We start from the raw sequence: 17317 nt of genomic DNA on the forward strand, positions 1-17317 counted from the left end.
AATAAGAATAGAAAGCCACTCACATCTAACAGCAAGAAACTGGAGGGGAGAGTTAACACTAGAATTCTGACAGCAAAGGCACCTATCAAACTCTGCCAGCATAATTTCTTCAGAGTTTTCCTAGGCTGGCTGGTGGTGCCAGAAAGTGGAAGTATTTCTGCTGAAGCTTATAGCTCTACAGGGATCTATCATGTAGAAGCAAGTTATGAAGCAAGGCTTATTCCCCTCTTCCTCTGCATGACCTGGCAAAGAAAGTAGGAGAAGCACATAGCTGGAGAGGGCTCTGAAAGAGGGAGAGAGAGACTGCATCCCTCTGCATAGCCTTAACTTTGATGGGAGTAATTTCCAGCTTCCTCTGCCTCAGCACAATTAAAAAGTTAAAAAAAAAAATCCACGTGAACTCCAGGGTTGCCAGGATGACATGAGCAATCCAGTATCAGGGGATAGTAGGACTGTGGGGACACCAAATATGGTGGTGGTGAGGATAAGATCCAGAACCATGAATCACTCCACATAAAATCACAAGCTATTAAAAACAACAAATAATTGTTTCGCTGTTCTTGCTTGGTCTTCTCATTTTGGACCTCTCCCTGTGCCAAAGCTGCCCCATTTATGGAATAGTCAGCCATGCAGGAGCTGCCAGATGTACTGAATGGTAGTCCTGGCTTTGTGTACCATCTGCCTTCAAGAAGGGACACAGAGAGTGTCTTCCTCTGCCTCCTTCTGTCACCATGGTCTCATCAGTGTCTCCAGCTGATGTCCAATATATCACTGCATCTTGCCTCTGGTGTAGACCACCCCTGCATCCCACTCCCTGCACTGGGAGCTCTCTTCACAGCCCTCATGACTAAAATCTCATTGCATCCATTTTCCCCAGTCTCCTTTTCCCTCTCCCTTGGCCATGCTGCTGGCGGCAATGGCTATACAGATTGGTAGCTGCAGCATGATACTTCATTGCTCCCCTCACCATAATGCTGCAAACTGATTTGCACCCAACCTCCTGTGAGGTGAGAAAGCAACAGGCAGAACAAAGGTATTACCTGAGGTTAACCCAGCTCCACCTAAGTTCCATGCTCCGGTAAGTCCCAAGGGCTCATGTGCTCCAGCAGGCAAAAATGGGGAAAGCCCAAATGTCCCCTCTGTGCTGACTGGCCAGTCAGTTGACTGGGTGGTAAGCGCTTTTGGAGAATGGGTAAGAGTCACCTTTCCACTGAGATTTTAGATCCTGCACCACCCCAGTTGTACAGTTTAGAAGGTATCTCTAACAACTTCTCTAAAAAAAGATACATTTTTCAGACCTTCCCTCTTAAATTAGACCATAATGCTCTCAAAGGTGGTGAAAGTGTTTGCAAAGTCACCATGAACACCAGACCTGCTCACCAGAAGATTTTGAAGAGATACAAGGGAAACCTTGGCTGGTGAACAGATACAAGGGAAACCCTGGCTGGATTGCTGCCACTTATACTGCTTGAGGGATGAGGCCAGTGGACTGTGGTGAGAGCACTGCTAGAGGGGAATATAATCTGGCACTAAGTTCTGTGTAATGCAGCTTCAAGCATTTGAAGTTACTTGCTCCTTTCCTACAAGATTCATGATTGAGGCTCTTGCAGACAAAGAGTGGTTTGACTCTCAAGCAGATTATTTATTGCTTCATATGTCTAACAAAAAATTAAAATCATTTATATAAAAAAATGGTGTTCTAAAAATATTCATTGTGAAAAACAACATTCTTCATCCTTCCCCTAACTCTTATCAACAGACTGAAATCTACAATTTATAAACAGTCTTCCTAAAACAAAGATAGGCCATTAAGGATCAACAGGAAGACAATAATTTCATACAGGTAAAATACTGCACAGTACAACAGATCACACCAGGGATTTGCTATAAGAGTGCTTAGGATGATAAACAATGTCTCCAAACACCAGTAAAATCTCAGCAGCAGTCAGTCACCAACCCATCTATCAAGCACCCATGAGGACAGGTTCAGCCCATTTTGTACAAAGGAAACTGTTCTTTGTTTAACCTACATTAGTCATTCAGAGAAAAATAATCCTCATATTTCATAGTATAGTTGAACAAGAAAAAATCCATTTGATACAATTTTTTTATTTTCTTGATTTGTTCTGAGTTCAACTGTCTGAGATATTCCAAGGTGATATCACCATTAGTTCGTTTCTCTGAGCCATACCTCTTCAAGCTGGGGTAGTGTAGGCTCTCTGGTGCTCCAATGACCTTCAGAACATGCTCAGAATCTAACCCAAGGGTTTCATACTTACCCAAAATATCATAGTGAATGTTGCAAGGATCACAGAGCAAAAACATTGGTTTCCAGTGAATGTCAAGACTACTAGGCGGCTTTGCTATAATGAAGCTGACAAACTCCTGGAAACTTACTTTTTCAGAAGAATTTTTGTTTTTCCTGAACATTGCCTTAATCTCATTAGCGACAGTGATACTGTAGAATGGCTCAGAGTGCAGCAGTTTGTCTCTGTAAGCTGAAACCAGCCGTTCCAAAGGATGTCTGGTGAACATCACTTTGGTGTAATTATTCAGAAATTCCTTTTGTATGGCAGGAGGGTAAGTCCCCAGCTTTTTGATCAGCGAGGTTTGGTGGATGTGATCATGCTCAATTTCAGAAGCTTCTGCATTCAGGTCTGCTTGGAGAAGAAAAATAGTTCTCTTCCAATTGGAGCAACCTACCTTGGGCACCTCACAGTAGATAAATTTATGTTTGTGCTCCACAAAGAGCTGGTTTGCAACATGAGAATCTAATTTGCTTCTCAATTTAAGAAAGTTATTCTTCAGGCAGACAGAAGCCAGCGTGCTTTTGCGATCATTTTGAATTGCCAGCCAATCTACAGTGGGATCAGGAAAAGCACCTACAGCAAAGGAAGAAATTTAAACCATTAGTGTGAAACAGACTTATATAAGTCTCTTTCTTTGTGACAATTGTAGCACTCAATCTATCTCCCTGCATACAAAAGCTAATGAAGATGCTAAAATCAATTTTTTGTTTACTGTCACCGGACTCCACTACGGCAAACATGCAATAAACTATCCTGCTTAGTGCAAAGTTTGTTAAACTAAAACTTTCAACATGTTAGCAATATTACTCTAAGATGGATGTTCTAACACCTCTAATGTCAACTGGCTTTTGTAGTGCTCTTCCTCTCATAGATTGCTAAGATAGCTATCACAGTGACAGGGCCTTGGATATTTTGATAGTACTGTTTTATTGCTTAGGCTCCGTAGTCACTTTCTAATACATTTGGGAAAGGTGTCCCTGGTTCTAGAAAACATTAAGTCTTTCTGTTGGTAAATTCTTTACTCACCTGTTAGGTTTTTTTGTCTCCTACAGAAAAACCCCAAAAGAAATATCCCAAAAATAAAATTTGGGAGAAGGAAAACTAACACCTTCTGGTTCATATTATTTTTACAGGAAGGAGGATGACGTGATCTCTAAAGTGGAAATCTGCCTTTCTGTCAACAAGGAAAGATAGTACAAGTTAGATTTTGTATGACTGATATAACAAAGATAACATGGTATTCTCTTACAGAATTTATGATAGCTGAAAGACCTTTCAAGCCCTATAAAAACAGGCTTTGCTAATAAGTAAAAATTCTCCTATGAAAAAGACTCACTACAATTATACTGTTAAACCAAACAGACAAATAATATGACCATTTCAAAGTATTACAAAATTTCCCCCTTTCTCATAACAATGAACTGTGTATGAGCAAATACTTCTCCTTTCTCCTCATTTAAAGCTGGTCTTCCTGCCAAGCAAACATTCTCTCCCTTCACACTGTGTCATGATTACCTTATTTAGGATTACACAGATGTATTTTTTTTTTACTGAACCTTACTTGGAGTCTGGGAGTACAAAGTTTTTTGTAACCTGCAACAGGCCTATCCATAAGCCTATGATGCGTTCAGGATGAGATTCTTTCCATCTCTTGCCCTGAAGCTTTCCACTTTGTACAAATAAATCAATATTCACTGCAGGAGAAACTCTTCCACATTCCAGCAGAGAATCCTAACTACTAATAATAAATGGATTCTTCCATTCTCTCTCTCCTCAAGACACTGCAATGTATATACGTTTGCTGCCATTGCTGCTGCAGCATAAGAGCCCCCAGATGGTTCACTATGGCAGGAAGCATATAGAAGCAGCAAAGGAAACAACAGAAAAGATGTCCCTTGTTCACAGACAAAAGGAGAGAAGGCCAATGCAACATATTTCCTCTCCTGTGCTCACTCATTCTGTCCTCTTGCACTTCCAGGAGAGAGAGCTCTCTCAGTCCTCTGTGCAATCTTACTGTGTTGCCCCCATTAGAAAGCTCTTCATCAGCATGATTTTAATCACTTTTTATTTGAAGTAGCAAAATTAAGTGCAAAGCCGTAACTACTGGCAAACACGACATTCTATTTCTGTCCTATAAAGTCTGCACCATCAAAAAAGTCAAGCAACACTGTCTTCCTTTTCCACTGTTCAATTTTTCACCCTGAATCTGCTGGCAATAAAAACATCATTGCCTGGATTTCTTGTTTTGTTTTTACAAAGATACAACAGGACCACTCTGGAAGTTACTTGTGGTGCTCGCCACTCCCCAGCAGTGTGGATGTACATAAACCCCAGCTGCCATATGGAAACTGGTCTCCTGTGTGTTCTGAGACAGCAGTAGAGACAGCCCTAGTTAAATTGCTGAAAATGTACTTGCACACAAGGTTTCTTCTTTTCAGAGCTGACGGGTGATTATTATATCACACATCTTTACCAGAATATCTTCAAACTCATACAGTTAACAGCATTACTAATTATTAAACCTCTCTTAGTGTAGGCATGACCTGAGAAATGGAGAGGGATGCCTGTTCACTATCTCTGACCTGTAAACATCGTTATGAACAAATCTGCAGTCACACATATTAACAATTTACTTGTGTTTACATTATACTGTTATGATACTCATTCAAATGAATACAGTATTTTTACACACGATGGCATGTTGCCAATATTTTTGCATTTTCTTGGCTGTGAAGACCATTACAAAGGCTACAAGAAAAAATATGGGTTGATTTTTGGCCTTTAACCATTTCTTCACTGCACGTCAATTCTTCCTTCACTGTGTGATCTATTGACTTCTAACATATCAAAGGCTGTTCTCAAGGCCACCTAAAGTCAGTCAGATTGTTCATTGATCTCATGAGGTCCAAGATTGAGTGATCCCTTTTCATTCTTTTTCAGAAGTGGTTTGAAGACATGATTTCACACTGTGTAGCAATTAAAATAAATATGACACTAAATAATTCTGTGCAGGGACTTCTTGTTAGAGTATGCTTAGGAGAAAGAGGTTGGGCTTAATTTACCTTAAATGCTATCACTTCAGGGTAGTTACTGTTATCATACCTGTCTCAGGAATCAGAAAAGGAACTAAATTAATTTACCCTATTTAGATACTTGTATCATATATATTTGTTAATTAAATTACTGGTACAGAATACAAGGTCTGCCATAATACACATTTCATGTTGAAACATGTCAATGAGTCACCAGAGGGAAATGGAAGAGACTTGCTTCCTTGTTTATGAAGCTGTTTATGAGCCAGTCAAACACAGGAGACAACTCCTCTTCTAAAACATTTGCATATTTGTGGAAGCAAAAGAATCCTCATTTTAATTGAGGAGAATGGTCAGATCATAAGAAGGGATAGACAAGGTCCAAGGTGAAATCTGTCTGGACCCCTTAGAAAACTTCAAAGTGCAGAGTGGCTGTAAGAGCTAAAACATCCATCAAAAAGTGAGGTCAGCATGATGATTCAGAGAAGCTACCTAAAGGTGAAGTCCAAAGGCTTCTTCTGAAGATGTTTTCTGATGGAATACCCCAATACGGAGTTCTGTGTAATACACGTTCTCCAACGATGAAAATCACCTAAGAGCAACCTGAGGAATAAGAGGAAAGAAAATTGAGAGCCATTTTGTCAGAAGAGGGACAAGTCACCTGGAAATTAAAAAGGGGGGAAAAAAATCCAAAACAAACCCACTTTTGTGATACATTCATTGTCAGTAGATCAGATGAGCTTTTTCTTCTATTTCTTCACTTATGTCTTCTCCAGGTATTTGTAATTGTGTTGTCTATTTTAGATGTAATGAATTAATACTTCTATTTGCATTTTACCTCATCCTACCTTGAATAAGTGTGATTCAAAGTGACTTGGTAACTACAAGGCATTCTTCAGTGAAGGTGTGGTGAGTCTATTAACACAACAACTCCATAATAAATAGTTTAGTTCTGCTGTAACCGAAGGGCAGCAGAATGGGGTCCCACAGGCAAGGTGGAAAGACAGTACCACAGGACTCAAAAGAAAGGCAGAAATATCTTCCAGTGAAAAGTAACACAGCAAGGAGTCAGAAAACTAAATGTCTCTTTGGAACTAACATATTCCCAAAGAGAGTAGAAAATACTAAAAATGGGGCATTAATCTGCTTTGTTCTTGTTACACATAGTTGTGGGGGTTTTGTGGACTTTGTTTTTTGCTTTTTTAATTTTTAATGAAGCATAAAATCTAGATAACAGCCTTATACCGCACTGTTGGTTTTTGCTTGTTCTTCAGATCACATCATGATATATCAACCATCATAGCTATGGCTTAATATTTTCAACTCTGCTTGTCTTACTGGATTCTGCAGATTTCATCAGAAATAATTTTATGACTTTTTCTTGGACATTACTAAACAGTAAACCAGGCAGTAAGAGGAAAGATCCTCATAGAACTCTTTCTTGCAGAACCCTTTCAGAAGGATTTCTATCAGGTGATGAGACCTTTTGAGGCCTGACCGTTAACTAGTGTTTAATTCCTTCAATGTTTGTCCAGATGATTTGATGGCTTTCTAGCCTCTTAGCTAAAACATGCTGCAGTATCAAGTTGAATGCTTTATACAATTCTAAATCCACTATATCAATGTTATTACCTTAATCAACCAAACCCAAACAAAAATAGTAAGTTGGTTTGGTGAGATCCATTTCCTGTAACATAATCCAAAGTTTCTATGTGAGAGCAACCAGAGCAATTGCTTAAGCCAGGAGTGGTAGCAAACAGGGAACAGATTATTGGAGAAAGTGGCCAATCATCTCATGTGCATGAGAGATGGGAAAAAGGCCTGAAGCCCTCATTTTATGAGAAATACTTATTGAATTCCAACCTTCTTTGCACTAGTGGTAATTCTACCATCTCCCTCTACCAATCCATTGTTAAGAATCTTTTCTTCCCAATATATACACTCCTTATAACACAACAAAAAAAAGTTGCATCATGTTATTCCTATCTTTGTTCTCAGGTTTGCTGAAGATAAAATGTTCTTTCCATCCTTCTGTTTCCTTCAAGAAATTTATAACAATTTTCTGGTTTTAATTACTTTTAACATCCCCATTTTCTATACGCTACACTGGGTATGGAGGAGTGGCTGGCAACTTACTTGCACATCCCCTGTATGTCAGGCTAGATCATTTGACCATTTTTTTCTGTGAAGTTGCTTTCTCTTGGTTCATTTCTCTCGTACTTGCTGTCCATTTTGTGATACTAGACCTTCTGCAACCATCCCATACATCTGTTAGCAGACCAGACCTTAACTGTTCGTACCATATGTTGCTACACCATGACCACTCACACTTATCCAACCACCAGCTTTGGTTTTGTAATGAGTTCCTTTTCCCCTGACCAAAATGAGGTCTGATACAGAATGTCTAGCACTTTTTCAATTAGGAAATATTTAGAGTGTCCAAAGATGTTTTAATGATAAAGTCATATGAGTACATGACCTAGCACATCACACTCAGATTGAAGTTCTCCCTCCTGCCATGTAGTTTTATTCCTAGCACAGGCACCAAAGGAGTAGATTGCGTTGCCTTGAACAGGTATCATTGGTACATCATTCTGTCCTTGAAGTGCTGAAACAATGATTCATAATACAGCATTCCCTAGTCCTTCTCCTGGAACTGCTGAACCATTGCAATTGAAAAATCTGCAGTGTTTTAAAGAAGTATTAAAAAAATGAGTCTGAAAAAACCAATATTTTGATACTTTTATAAACTATTAGAAGTCCTATAACTGGAAATGTTGAATAATGATAAGTCTTTATGTATGCCACCTATTACCCAAGTACAGAAATACATGTACACACACTTGTGTGTGTGTGTGTATATATGTATATGTATTTCTGATCTATATGCATGTGTACATATATATACACACATATATGTGTAGTTCAGAAACACATTAATATCAGTTACAGCATATTATTTGTTCCAAGTAAACTAAGTAGGTTGATAAGGATTTAAAGTCTCCTGGTGATAAACTTACTAAGGTGTGTCTCAAGCTAATTTTTAGCAAAGACAGACCTTAGTTACAGCTGAGCATATGGAGTGATCGTCTGCACCCTACTTGACGATAAGTGGGACTTTCAGGAGTGAAAGAATGAAATTACAACAATACTTATTTGTGTTCCTGATACATTTGAAGCCAGAAGTAGAAAAAGGTACCAACGGGGCAGCTCAGTGGAAGGTAGGGAAAATCTCTGGAAACAGATAACATTCTCAGTTGCTGAGCGCCATTCTGTACTTAAGGCCTGTTAATCCCTTCAAAAAGACACTGCAAATACATACACACTGATATGTACATAGGTACATAAAAGGTGAGGAGGAGATGACGTGTAGAAACACCCCAGGAACAGCCAGAATAAAAAACGAACAGGAAAAACAAGCTTTGCTGGATGCAGTTCTGAGTGTGCTGTTCTGACAGGGTGAATTGCACCTTTAGAAGCAAGACCCTTGCTCACCCAAATCTGCAGTACCCTTGCTCCGGTACAACTTGCTATGGATGGACAGGAGGGAGGGAGACCCCAGAAACTGGAGTCTCAGGAAGCAGGCTGGCCAGCTCCATGAAGTGGAAAATCATTAGTGGTTTAGGAACCTCCAGCAGGCTGCAGACAGCCAAGGGCTAGAAGGACCATCTGATTTGGGTCATGTTGCCAACAAGAGCCAGGGTCTGACATCACCTCACTTGCAGCAGCAAGGGCTGAAAGGTGTTATGCAAGAACGGGTACAAGCTCAGAAGGGAGACAACATAGGAGCTAAACTGGGGGCTACCGAGACAGAGGCTAACAGATGTCCTACAGAATAGCATACTTCACAGCAGTGAGGTGGGTACAAAGTCACAATTTCCAATGTAGGCACAAGCTAAAACTCTTGTTCCGTGCAGTGGTCATTTCAGCCCTCTATTACTGCATCAGATTTCTTTCTGGTCTCAGCAACTGTAGTGCTACCTTCCTCACTGCCATCATTAAACTGCCTGTTATTCTGATTACACCTTGCCTGTCTTTTATCTTCTCCTTCCCTATTTCATCCCATGTCATCTCTCTATCTTGCTTTTCAAGGTTCTTCTTTACCTGTCATTTCACATGCAGCTCAACTTTACTTTCTGATCGCTGATACTGCTAGCCCCTGCTACCATTAGCCCCTGCTAAAAAACAAATAGCTTCTGCTTTCTCCTCTGCTGCTCCCCTTTTTGGAAGAAGTTTCTGAAGCACCTACAGAGCTATTACATTTTTCACCTAAAATCACTCCTTAAAATCCTACTTTTGGGGAATGCCAACACCAGTTAGCCTGCCAGTGTGCTAAAACTGTTACCAACCAACCCACAAAAGAGCGAGTGAAAGGAAGAGCCAATTTGGAGATGAAAAGAACCAAAGTGAGGAGAAAAAAAAAGGAGTACATGGGAAAAGGCAGCACAGAGTCTGACAGAAAAAATGCCAGAGAGGCAGGGAGCAGCAACCTGAGGACAAGTGGTGGAGATGGGGCCAAGGGAAATAGAAAGGCTGTGTAGCCTGCTGAAATGATACTGTGGGAAAAGGAGTTTGAGAACGGGAATGTAAAAAGACACAAAGTATAATTCAGTGAAGTAAAGGTGGAGAAGAACAAATTCAAGGAAATTAGTATAGAAAGGAATAATGCAAAACTATCCAAAAAAATTACCACAGATGTTTAAAGAGGAATAAGATTAAATACACTGCAGTCACACTCTGGAACGCAACCCTTACTATGTGATCAAACTTCTGTCTGTTTTCCTTCCTGTAGCTGTAGCCAGAAAGGCCACAGCCTTCTGATTTTAAGTATGGCCACTTCGCATTGATATTGTCAGGGAGCAGTGAGGGACAGGTCTTCCCTTTGGGATGGGGAGCTGGTAACCAAGTGCAATAACTACACGGCCAGTGTGGCAGAGGCCTACCAGCCTGGATTCATGACCACCCCTGAAAGGTGAAGACCTGGAGATGGTGGCCAGGTTCAGCCAAGAGACCAGATCATCAGGCAGAGCCATGGTGACATCAGCTCATAGGTGGGCCCAGCCTGGATAAGCCATTGGGATTTGGAGACCAGCCCTGCTGCGGCATCACTGGGGCAGGGACTGATGGCACTGGGGGACTGAAATGGTGTCCTGGGCTGTAGGCAGGGTGGGAGAAGACCCACGGGGCTGGGCAGGGACGGTTGGTGCCCTGTTAGTGCTTTTGGGGCCTGATAGATAATATGAGAACAAAGTACACCCCCTCTGCTTGGTTACCTGGTAATGGGCTGTGGGGCTTTCTTATCTAAATGCTTAATTCAAAATCCAACGCACGTATCAACTGCCATTTAAACCACTGCAAAACCAATCATAGGAGAGCAGCCTTCACCACTTGCTTTTAGGGAATCTAGATTAGCCCAAGAAACTTGGAAAGGAGGAAGAAACAGAGAAAAGGGAGTATGAAAGAAAAGCTCAGAACATGATGCACGCCTACCACGGTGGCAACGAATGACCTCCTCCCAGGCTTGTTTCATGGAAGATGGGGCCTCACAAAATTCCTCTGCTTTTCTTATTATATTGATAACTAGGTCTCTGGGTTTTCATGTGTTTTAGAGTTCCCTCCCATATTTCTCTTCTCAGTTACTGTCGGTAATAGCAATGTTATCCTTGCCATTCAGGTCTACCCACCCTGTCTCAACCCCTGACCGTCTCTGTCCCCTCCTGATTCTCACATGCCTGTGTAAACTTGTTTCTTTCATTCCTGCCATTGCACACCAAATAGCATAGCCAGAACTGTCTGTAAAAGTCCTGGTTGCTTAGCACACAGCCCCCAGGCAACCTCCTGGCTGCTGTTCACCTCGTTACATCCTTTGTGTATTTGCTCCACTAGTACCCCTCCGCCATAACTGATGACAGCCGTGATCTCTCTTTCTCTTTTTACACTCCAGTGCAAACAAAATGTCTCTATTTAAATTCATTTCCTTTTTGCTCCCACCCTCTCCAGCTTCTTCTATCATTCTACGCCAGCTTTTGACCCTCATTTTCAGGATCCAACACCGTTTGGTCCAAAACCATACCTCTACTTTCATTCTCCCCAGTTCTTTCTTTTTTATACTCCTCCAAAGGCTCCTGTACAGGAATCATGAACAAGTCCTTACACCAGTGTTTTGGTGCCTGCTTTTTTAAAGAAATAACCTCTTCACCTGAAACGTCCTGACACTTACTGACAAACTGTGCATATGCATTCTTCTCTCTTCCTACATGAATCTGGACCTATTTTTCCTTTCCTTTCCTTTCTGGTCTCCTCTGTATTGCAGGACAAGCTGTTGGCAGAAATGCTATGTTTAAAGTCTGTTTTTACGAAACATGTTTTTACATCATACTATGGCACATGCAGTATCAAATATTAAGAAGTTAGAAAATAGTAGGATTAAAGTGGTGCGTGAGCTAAATCAGAGAGCATAAGATGAAGTATCTGCTGGCTTTTGAAACTAAAGAGCTGACATTTCAGAGTATTTAACGTTACAGTACATTCTAAGTTTCAAATAATCTTGCTGATTCAGTTACAGATATGAATGCTCAAAAAATCTGCAAATCTGGTTTCCAGAGCCTGCTCAAGTACCAGCAAATGGAGAATGGACAGTCAATGAGAGTCTCTGGAAAGGTGGGCGCCCCACACTATGTGGTATTATTGTGGCAGACAAAGAACCCAAACTCTCATCCTAAAAACTCTTGCCTGATTCACTGCACACCTTCCCTCATCTGCTGTAGATAGTGGACATCCTACTGCACAGCCCTAGAGCATCTCAAGAGCAAGTCCATCCTGTGGGCTGAGTGTCAAGTTGTGTGGAATACCTTGTTTCTTTAAAAACGAAGTGTTGGAAAACTACCAAAAAATGTATTTGTGTGGTATCATAACAACATGCACAAAAAATCAGTCAGTGGTGAAACATTTAGCTCCATTGACTGATCTTATGATACTCACTCTAATGGAATAACCAATAGTGGCAGCGGGCTGTTATCTTCTGAACAAACCCAGCACCAACAACAAGGAGACCCAAGCTCCTCAGACTTACCTGCTGACAGCAACAAAGTGGCAAGACTCAGGCATGTGGGATGCCATTCCTAGCACTAGAGGAGAATGGTCCCTAGCACAGCTTGTCCCTGCTACCCCTGCTCCTACCATCAGCATGGCCTGCCCAGAATCTTGCACTCCTACCCCCAATACCATCTCCTTGCATCCTACTCTCCAGTAGCTCTCCAACACCGAGCTCCCCTCCTGCTGGACATATATTTGCATGGGCATCAGTACTTTTCCCTCAGTGCCCACCCCAGGTGTGACCCCTTTTTTCCGAGTCCCTGCTTCCACTTCTCAGGCAAAATTTTAACCCAGTCTCCAGCAAATCCTCACCTCACCTCCAAAAGCCATCGTATCATTCGCAGTCAGCTTGCCCAGCAAATCCTGTTTTCCAGCTTCCCAAATGCTCATCAGATCTCACCCCGATTCTGCTGTTCAGCCTTCCCCGTGCACAAGCCAGCTCTTTGCTGGCTCCCACTGCCAGACTCCTCCCTTAGTCTCCTCAGTCAGCCTCAGAGCCCACCACACCAACCACGCTTCCGAGCCCTGCTCATCAGATCTGTCTCTCCTTCTTCCAAACCTCCCACGCAGACCCACTGCTTCTTGCTCTCAGCAATGTACTCAGCTAGTCCCAGGCTCTGCACTTCAGCTCCTCTAGCTATTTTAGTATCTCCCAAACTACACTGACACATTTTCCTTTCCTTTCCCTCCCACATCAAATTTCACAGTACTCATCAAGGCACAGTGTCTTCCTGATGATTTCATTCCTTGAATCTGTTTTGCCAGTGATCCCCAACACTTCCCCCCAAAAAATCTTTCTCATGCTTGCCTTGTTATATGAAATGGGTGGTTTACTCCCCTGTGCCACCTCAGTCCAGCAGAGGTTTCAACTGCGAATATACAAGGGGAATCCCCTTAGCCTCATTTTTCAAATGCTTTTTCCAAAGCCTGAAAAGTACCTGAACTTCTTAGAGGAAAGGTCACCAGAACCATTTAAGATGAGAGAAAAGAGCACAGTTTCCAAAACACCCTGTATAAAAAGCTATAAACTATTTTTGCTCAAAGACTTTTAAAAATCATCCTGAGGCAGATATCTAGCATGGAAAACTTCTGCTTAAACACTTGAAATCTGACAAAATCCTGTGCAGCTGCAAACTGTATTGAAATGAGAACAGTGAAGATACTTATTACCCTTAGCAAAGCCAGAAAGTGAATGAAAGCCTCTGTCTCTTCATTGCAGGCACCAGAATCCTTGTAGCATCAACTTTTAGCTGTATGCTAAATTCCCTTGTTCTTAACTGAGGAGAGCTATAGCAGTGAAAAATAGACTGAAAAAAAATCCTCTGTAGAGTCACTTCATCATGGTGTGATTCCAAAAGCTAAATATTATCTCAGGTTATTTCTTGAGAGATTTGATGGCAAGTTCTAAATAGACAAAAAAAAACCAACAAAAAAACAACCAAGTCTCCCCCCAAAAAACCCACAACCCTTGTGACAAAGAAATCTCTCTTTGTGGAGATTTGACTACACTATGAAACTCATGGTAACATTAAAAGCTACTAACAATCCAATTTTATTCACCAATCATACAACCTCAGTGGAGATTTCCCATTCCTCTGAGTGATGGTGAATAGAAAATAAAGATTTAGACAAAGAAAGATCAGTCCAAAGAGACATATTATTTTAATTTTATGTCTAGGTCTGCAAAGGAAATAGGGAAGAGGGTTTTGTCTTTTCCTTACCTGGACTTCAAGGCTGGGCAAAGTGTTTCTGCATCCACACAGATGCTTTCCCACAAGAGCATCTGAAACACTCTGTATACATAGTATTTGTCTTTGTTTTGATTAAATGCCTAGCTAAAAGATGCTAAAAGATGCAAGTGTTTCCCTGTGAATGTTTAGGTGAGCATCTCCAGTTGCACATTACAAAGCAGTGTGCTGTGTCTGTCTCCGGGTATAACAAGCAGCATTTAACCACTCCCTGCCTATGGTCTACAGCAGCTGTCAGAGCCTGCCAAGTACTTCAACAGCAGCCTGCCAAGAGGCTGCCTGCTAAGCAGCCAAGGAGGAGGATGGTTGGGAATATGAGGGTAAAGGTAATTTGGTTGAGAGCAACTGTGATGTGATAATGTACATTATTTTTAGATGAGGAACAAGAGGAAAGATCAATTCAAACCCAATGGACTCTATACAAGACGACTCCAATAAACCCTGGGAACTGGAAGGTAAGTTCTCATGGGAAACATGGCTAAAGCAGAAGGAATTCAGTAGAGTTGGCAGTTTCTTAAAGAAATGATGTTTAGGGTACAAACACAAACAATCCCACACAGTAGGAGGATAGGAAGTATGGTCAGAGATCAACTTGGCTAAGCAACACGGTCTTCAGTGACCTGAAACACAAGAAGGAAATGTACAGAAAATAGAAAGCAGGTCAAACTCCTAAGGACAAGTATGAAAGAATAGCACAAGATGCTGAAACAAAGTCAGAAAGGATAAAGCACAAATTTAACTGCAAAAAGCAATGGACATAAGGGATAGCAAGAAAACAAACCTGTAAGGAAAAGAAAAACCTAGTGATAGCTCACTTGCAGAAGGCTGAAGTACATTTTCCATCACTCTTCATAAAACGGTGATCTGTAATTACATGACTAATAACTAAACTCGTAAGAAAGAATCCATCTAAAATAAGGAAAGAACAGGTCTGAGAATAAATTGCAAATACTGCAGTTCACCTCATCCTCAAGTATGCCTCCACAGCATGTCTCCGGAAGAGTGCTCTATTAGTCATTGACTGTACTAAGTCTCCCTTGACTGTGATAGGAATGTACACCCCTGCACAAATATAGATGGCTATTTTAGAGGCAGCTAAAGTTACATGAAGTGAGTCCTATCCATAGTGACAGCTGGGCCTGAGGAAGTGCACATGAAGATACCTTGAGAACAGAGAAGCAAGTTCAGAGCTGTTGGCTTCCTCTGAAAACTCTCAGAAGTTGTGTGAGAAATGTGTGAAGAGTGAACACAGTGGTCATCTTTAAAAAGCCAAGGAATGAGGAAGAGACCAATTCTGGAAAAATAAGTGAAAAAATAAATTATTCATAAAAGGTTAGAGATAGTTAAAAAAGCTATATTGCTTTACATTTTTAGCACATTGGCTATTAATTTCTGTAAGAGGGCAACACGCCTCATAAATAGAGAAGCAGTAGGTCATGTAATATGTTTTAATTTTAATAACGTTATTGACATTAACTCATAAAATTTTCAAAAGTAAATTAAAGTGAAACTACTTCAGAGTGCAAAACTATCGGGGGGGCATGTGGGGGGGTGGAGGTGGGACAGGACACGAAAACCAACCAAACACACACCACGGACTTTAAGATTAGTTTTTAATCATTCACTATCAAACTCAAAAAATATAGTCAGTGAGATTCTAGCTGGGTCTGTTCTGTGCCAGTTAATGGCCCAAGTCACTAATGACTTGTATAAAGGAACGATCCTTCAACCTTGTAGATAACAATAAGCCCAGATGAACAGCAAACACATTGCATTATACATTAAGTTCAGAATGCTCTTGACAAATAAGAGAAATTATCTGTAGGAGAAAACATATTGCAATGCACTGGTGTTTACAAGTGTGAGGTTCTGGGAATAATAGTTGTAAAGATGTAGGATTGGCAATGACAAATTAGGCAGCCGTTCTGCCAAAAAGGGATAAGAGGGGTAGCAGTCTGTCACAAGCTATACATGAATAAGTAGCATTTTGCCATATGTGTACAAGAATATAAACTGCATATTAGGAAGATAAACTGTTTTGCTTGTACAATACATTAAGGAATACCTCCTATTATATTTCTGGCTAGCACAGCAACCAGTGGCACTGTGTCCTGTTCAAGCAAAACTGTTTAGAGAGAAGGTAGACCAGCTGGAGAGAGTCCAGAGAAGAGCAGAGAAAATGGTCAGTTGTCTGGGGAAAAAAAATCAAGAAAGAAAGATTGAACAAATTGGGGTTGCTCAGTCTAAAGAAAAGAAGGCCAACTGAACACGTGAAAATTATCATCTACGTAAGTTACCTGAAAAGAGGTAAGAAGAGATTAAATTTATTTTATCTGTAGTGGATATAAAGTGATGGGTTTAAACTATGACACTGAAGATTATGTTAATATATTAAGAAAATCTTATTAACAATAAGGATAATTAAATACTTTTTCATTTCTGAGGTACAGTTGATTCTTTCTTGGAGCTTTGAAACACACAAAATGAGGGCTTGAGATCTTTTCCAGACCCCTTTTCTGTAAGTCTGTGATTCATCCTGTTGTATAATTTAGAAGCTCCATCTTACCTCTCTAGCGAAGCTACATTTATCAAAGTTTTCATGCTAAATTATACAAAGCCAGATTGTTGTTTCAGGATAGTGACTTGAAACCAGCAAAGACACTACAGGGCTTACCACAGCCCAGACTGGCACGATGCCACTTTTTTTTTTCTACTGTACATCCTTTTAGCTGTCATAAGAAATGTGAAGAGTTGTGGGAAAAGGACTGCTATTTTCCAGAGACTGGCATATCTGATATTTGATGGTTGTGCACTGCTTTTCCAAATGTCAGAAATGTGCCTGCCTCTTTCCTGGTGATTCCTATTGGAGTCTGTTAAAGAAGTACTCTTATCTGCTGAAGCCTGCCCTTCTCGTGAGCTACTCCACAAACCACTAATAAGACATGGAGCTCATTTGCCTCAGGGGGCACTTATTAAGATGAGATGGAAGAGCACTAAACTGAGTGAAGTGAGATGTGGGCAGAAAATATGGAGACATACTTTGTTAGAGGGCTGCAGAATCAGGTTGCTTCATCTCTGAATTTTTTCATGTGCTTGTTTTTTGTATTAATCAAACTTCAGGATCATATGAATT

The 17317-nt window shown here is 40.8% G+C and overlaps 1 protein-coding gene across 1 annotated transcript; it reads right to left on the bottom strand.

The window, feature by feature from the left end:
- Window positions 1-1848: 1848 nt before the first annotated feature.
- LOC126049218 (carbohydrate sulfotransferase 9-like) lies at window positions 1849-12854 on the bottom strand. The gene is made up of 4 exons (XM_049825262.1): window positions 12754-12854; window positions 5834-5944; window positions 3336-3483; window positions 1849-2882 (listed from the first exon to the last, which is right to left on the bottom strand). The coding sequence occupies exons 3-4, from the start codon at window positions 3427-3429 to the stop codon at window positions 2032-2034; spliced, it is 945 nt and encodes a 314-aa protein (XP_049681219.1). The 5' UTR covers window positions 3430-3483; window positions 5834-5944; window positions 12754-12854; the 3' UTR covers window positions 1849-2031.
- Window positions 12855-17317: the final 4463 nt, after the last annotated feature.

Source organism: Accipiter gentilis, chromosome 22 (assembly GCF_929443795.1).
Source record: "Accipiter gentilis chromosome 22, bAccGen1.1, whole genome shotgun sequence".
Taxonomy (NCBI): domain Eukaryota; kingdom Metazoa; phylum Chordata; class Aves; order Accipitriformes; family Accipitridae; genus Astur; species Astur gentilis.

Excerpts from the sequence above, each read along its gene's own strand:
- LOC126049218 (XM_049825262.1), bottom strand. The coding sequence starts at position 3,429 with ATGAACCAGAAGGTGTTAGTTTTCCTTCTCCCAAATTTTATTTTTGGG. Across the intron at positions 2,883-3,335 it reads GAGACAAAAAAACCTAACAG|GTGCTTTTCCTGATCCCACT; the intron begins GTGAGTAAAGAA and ends CCTTTGCTGTAG.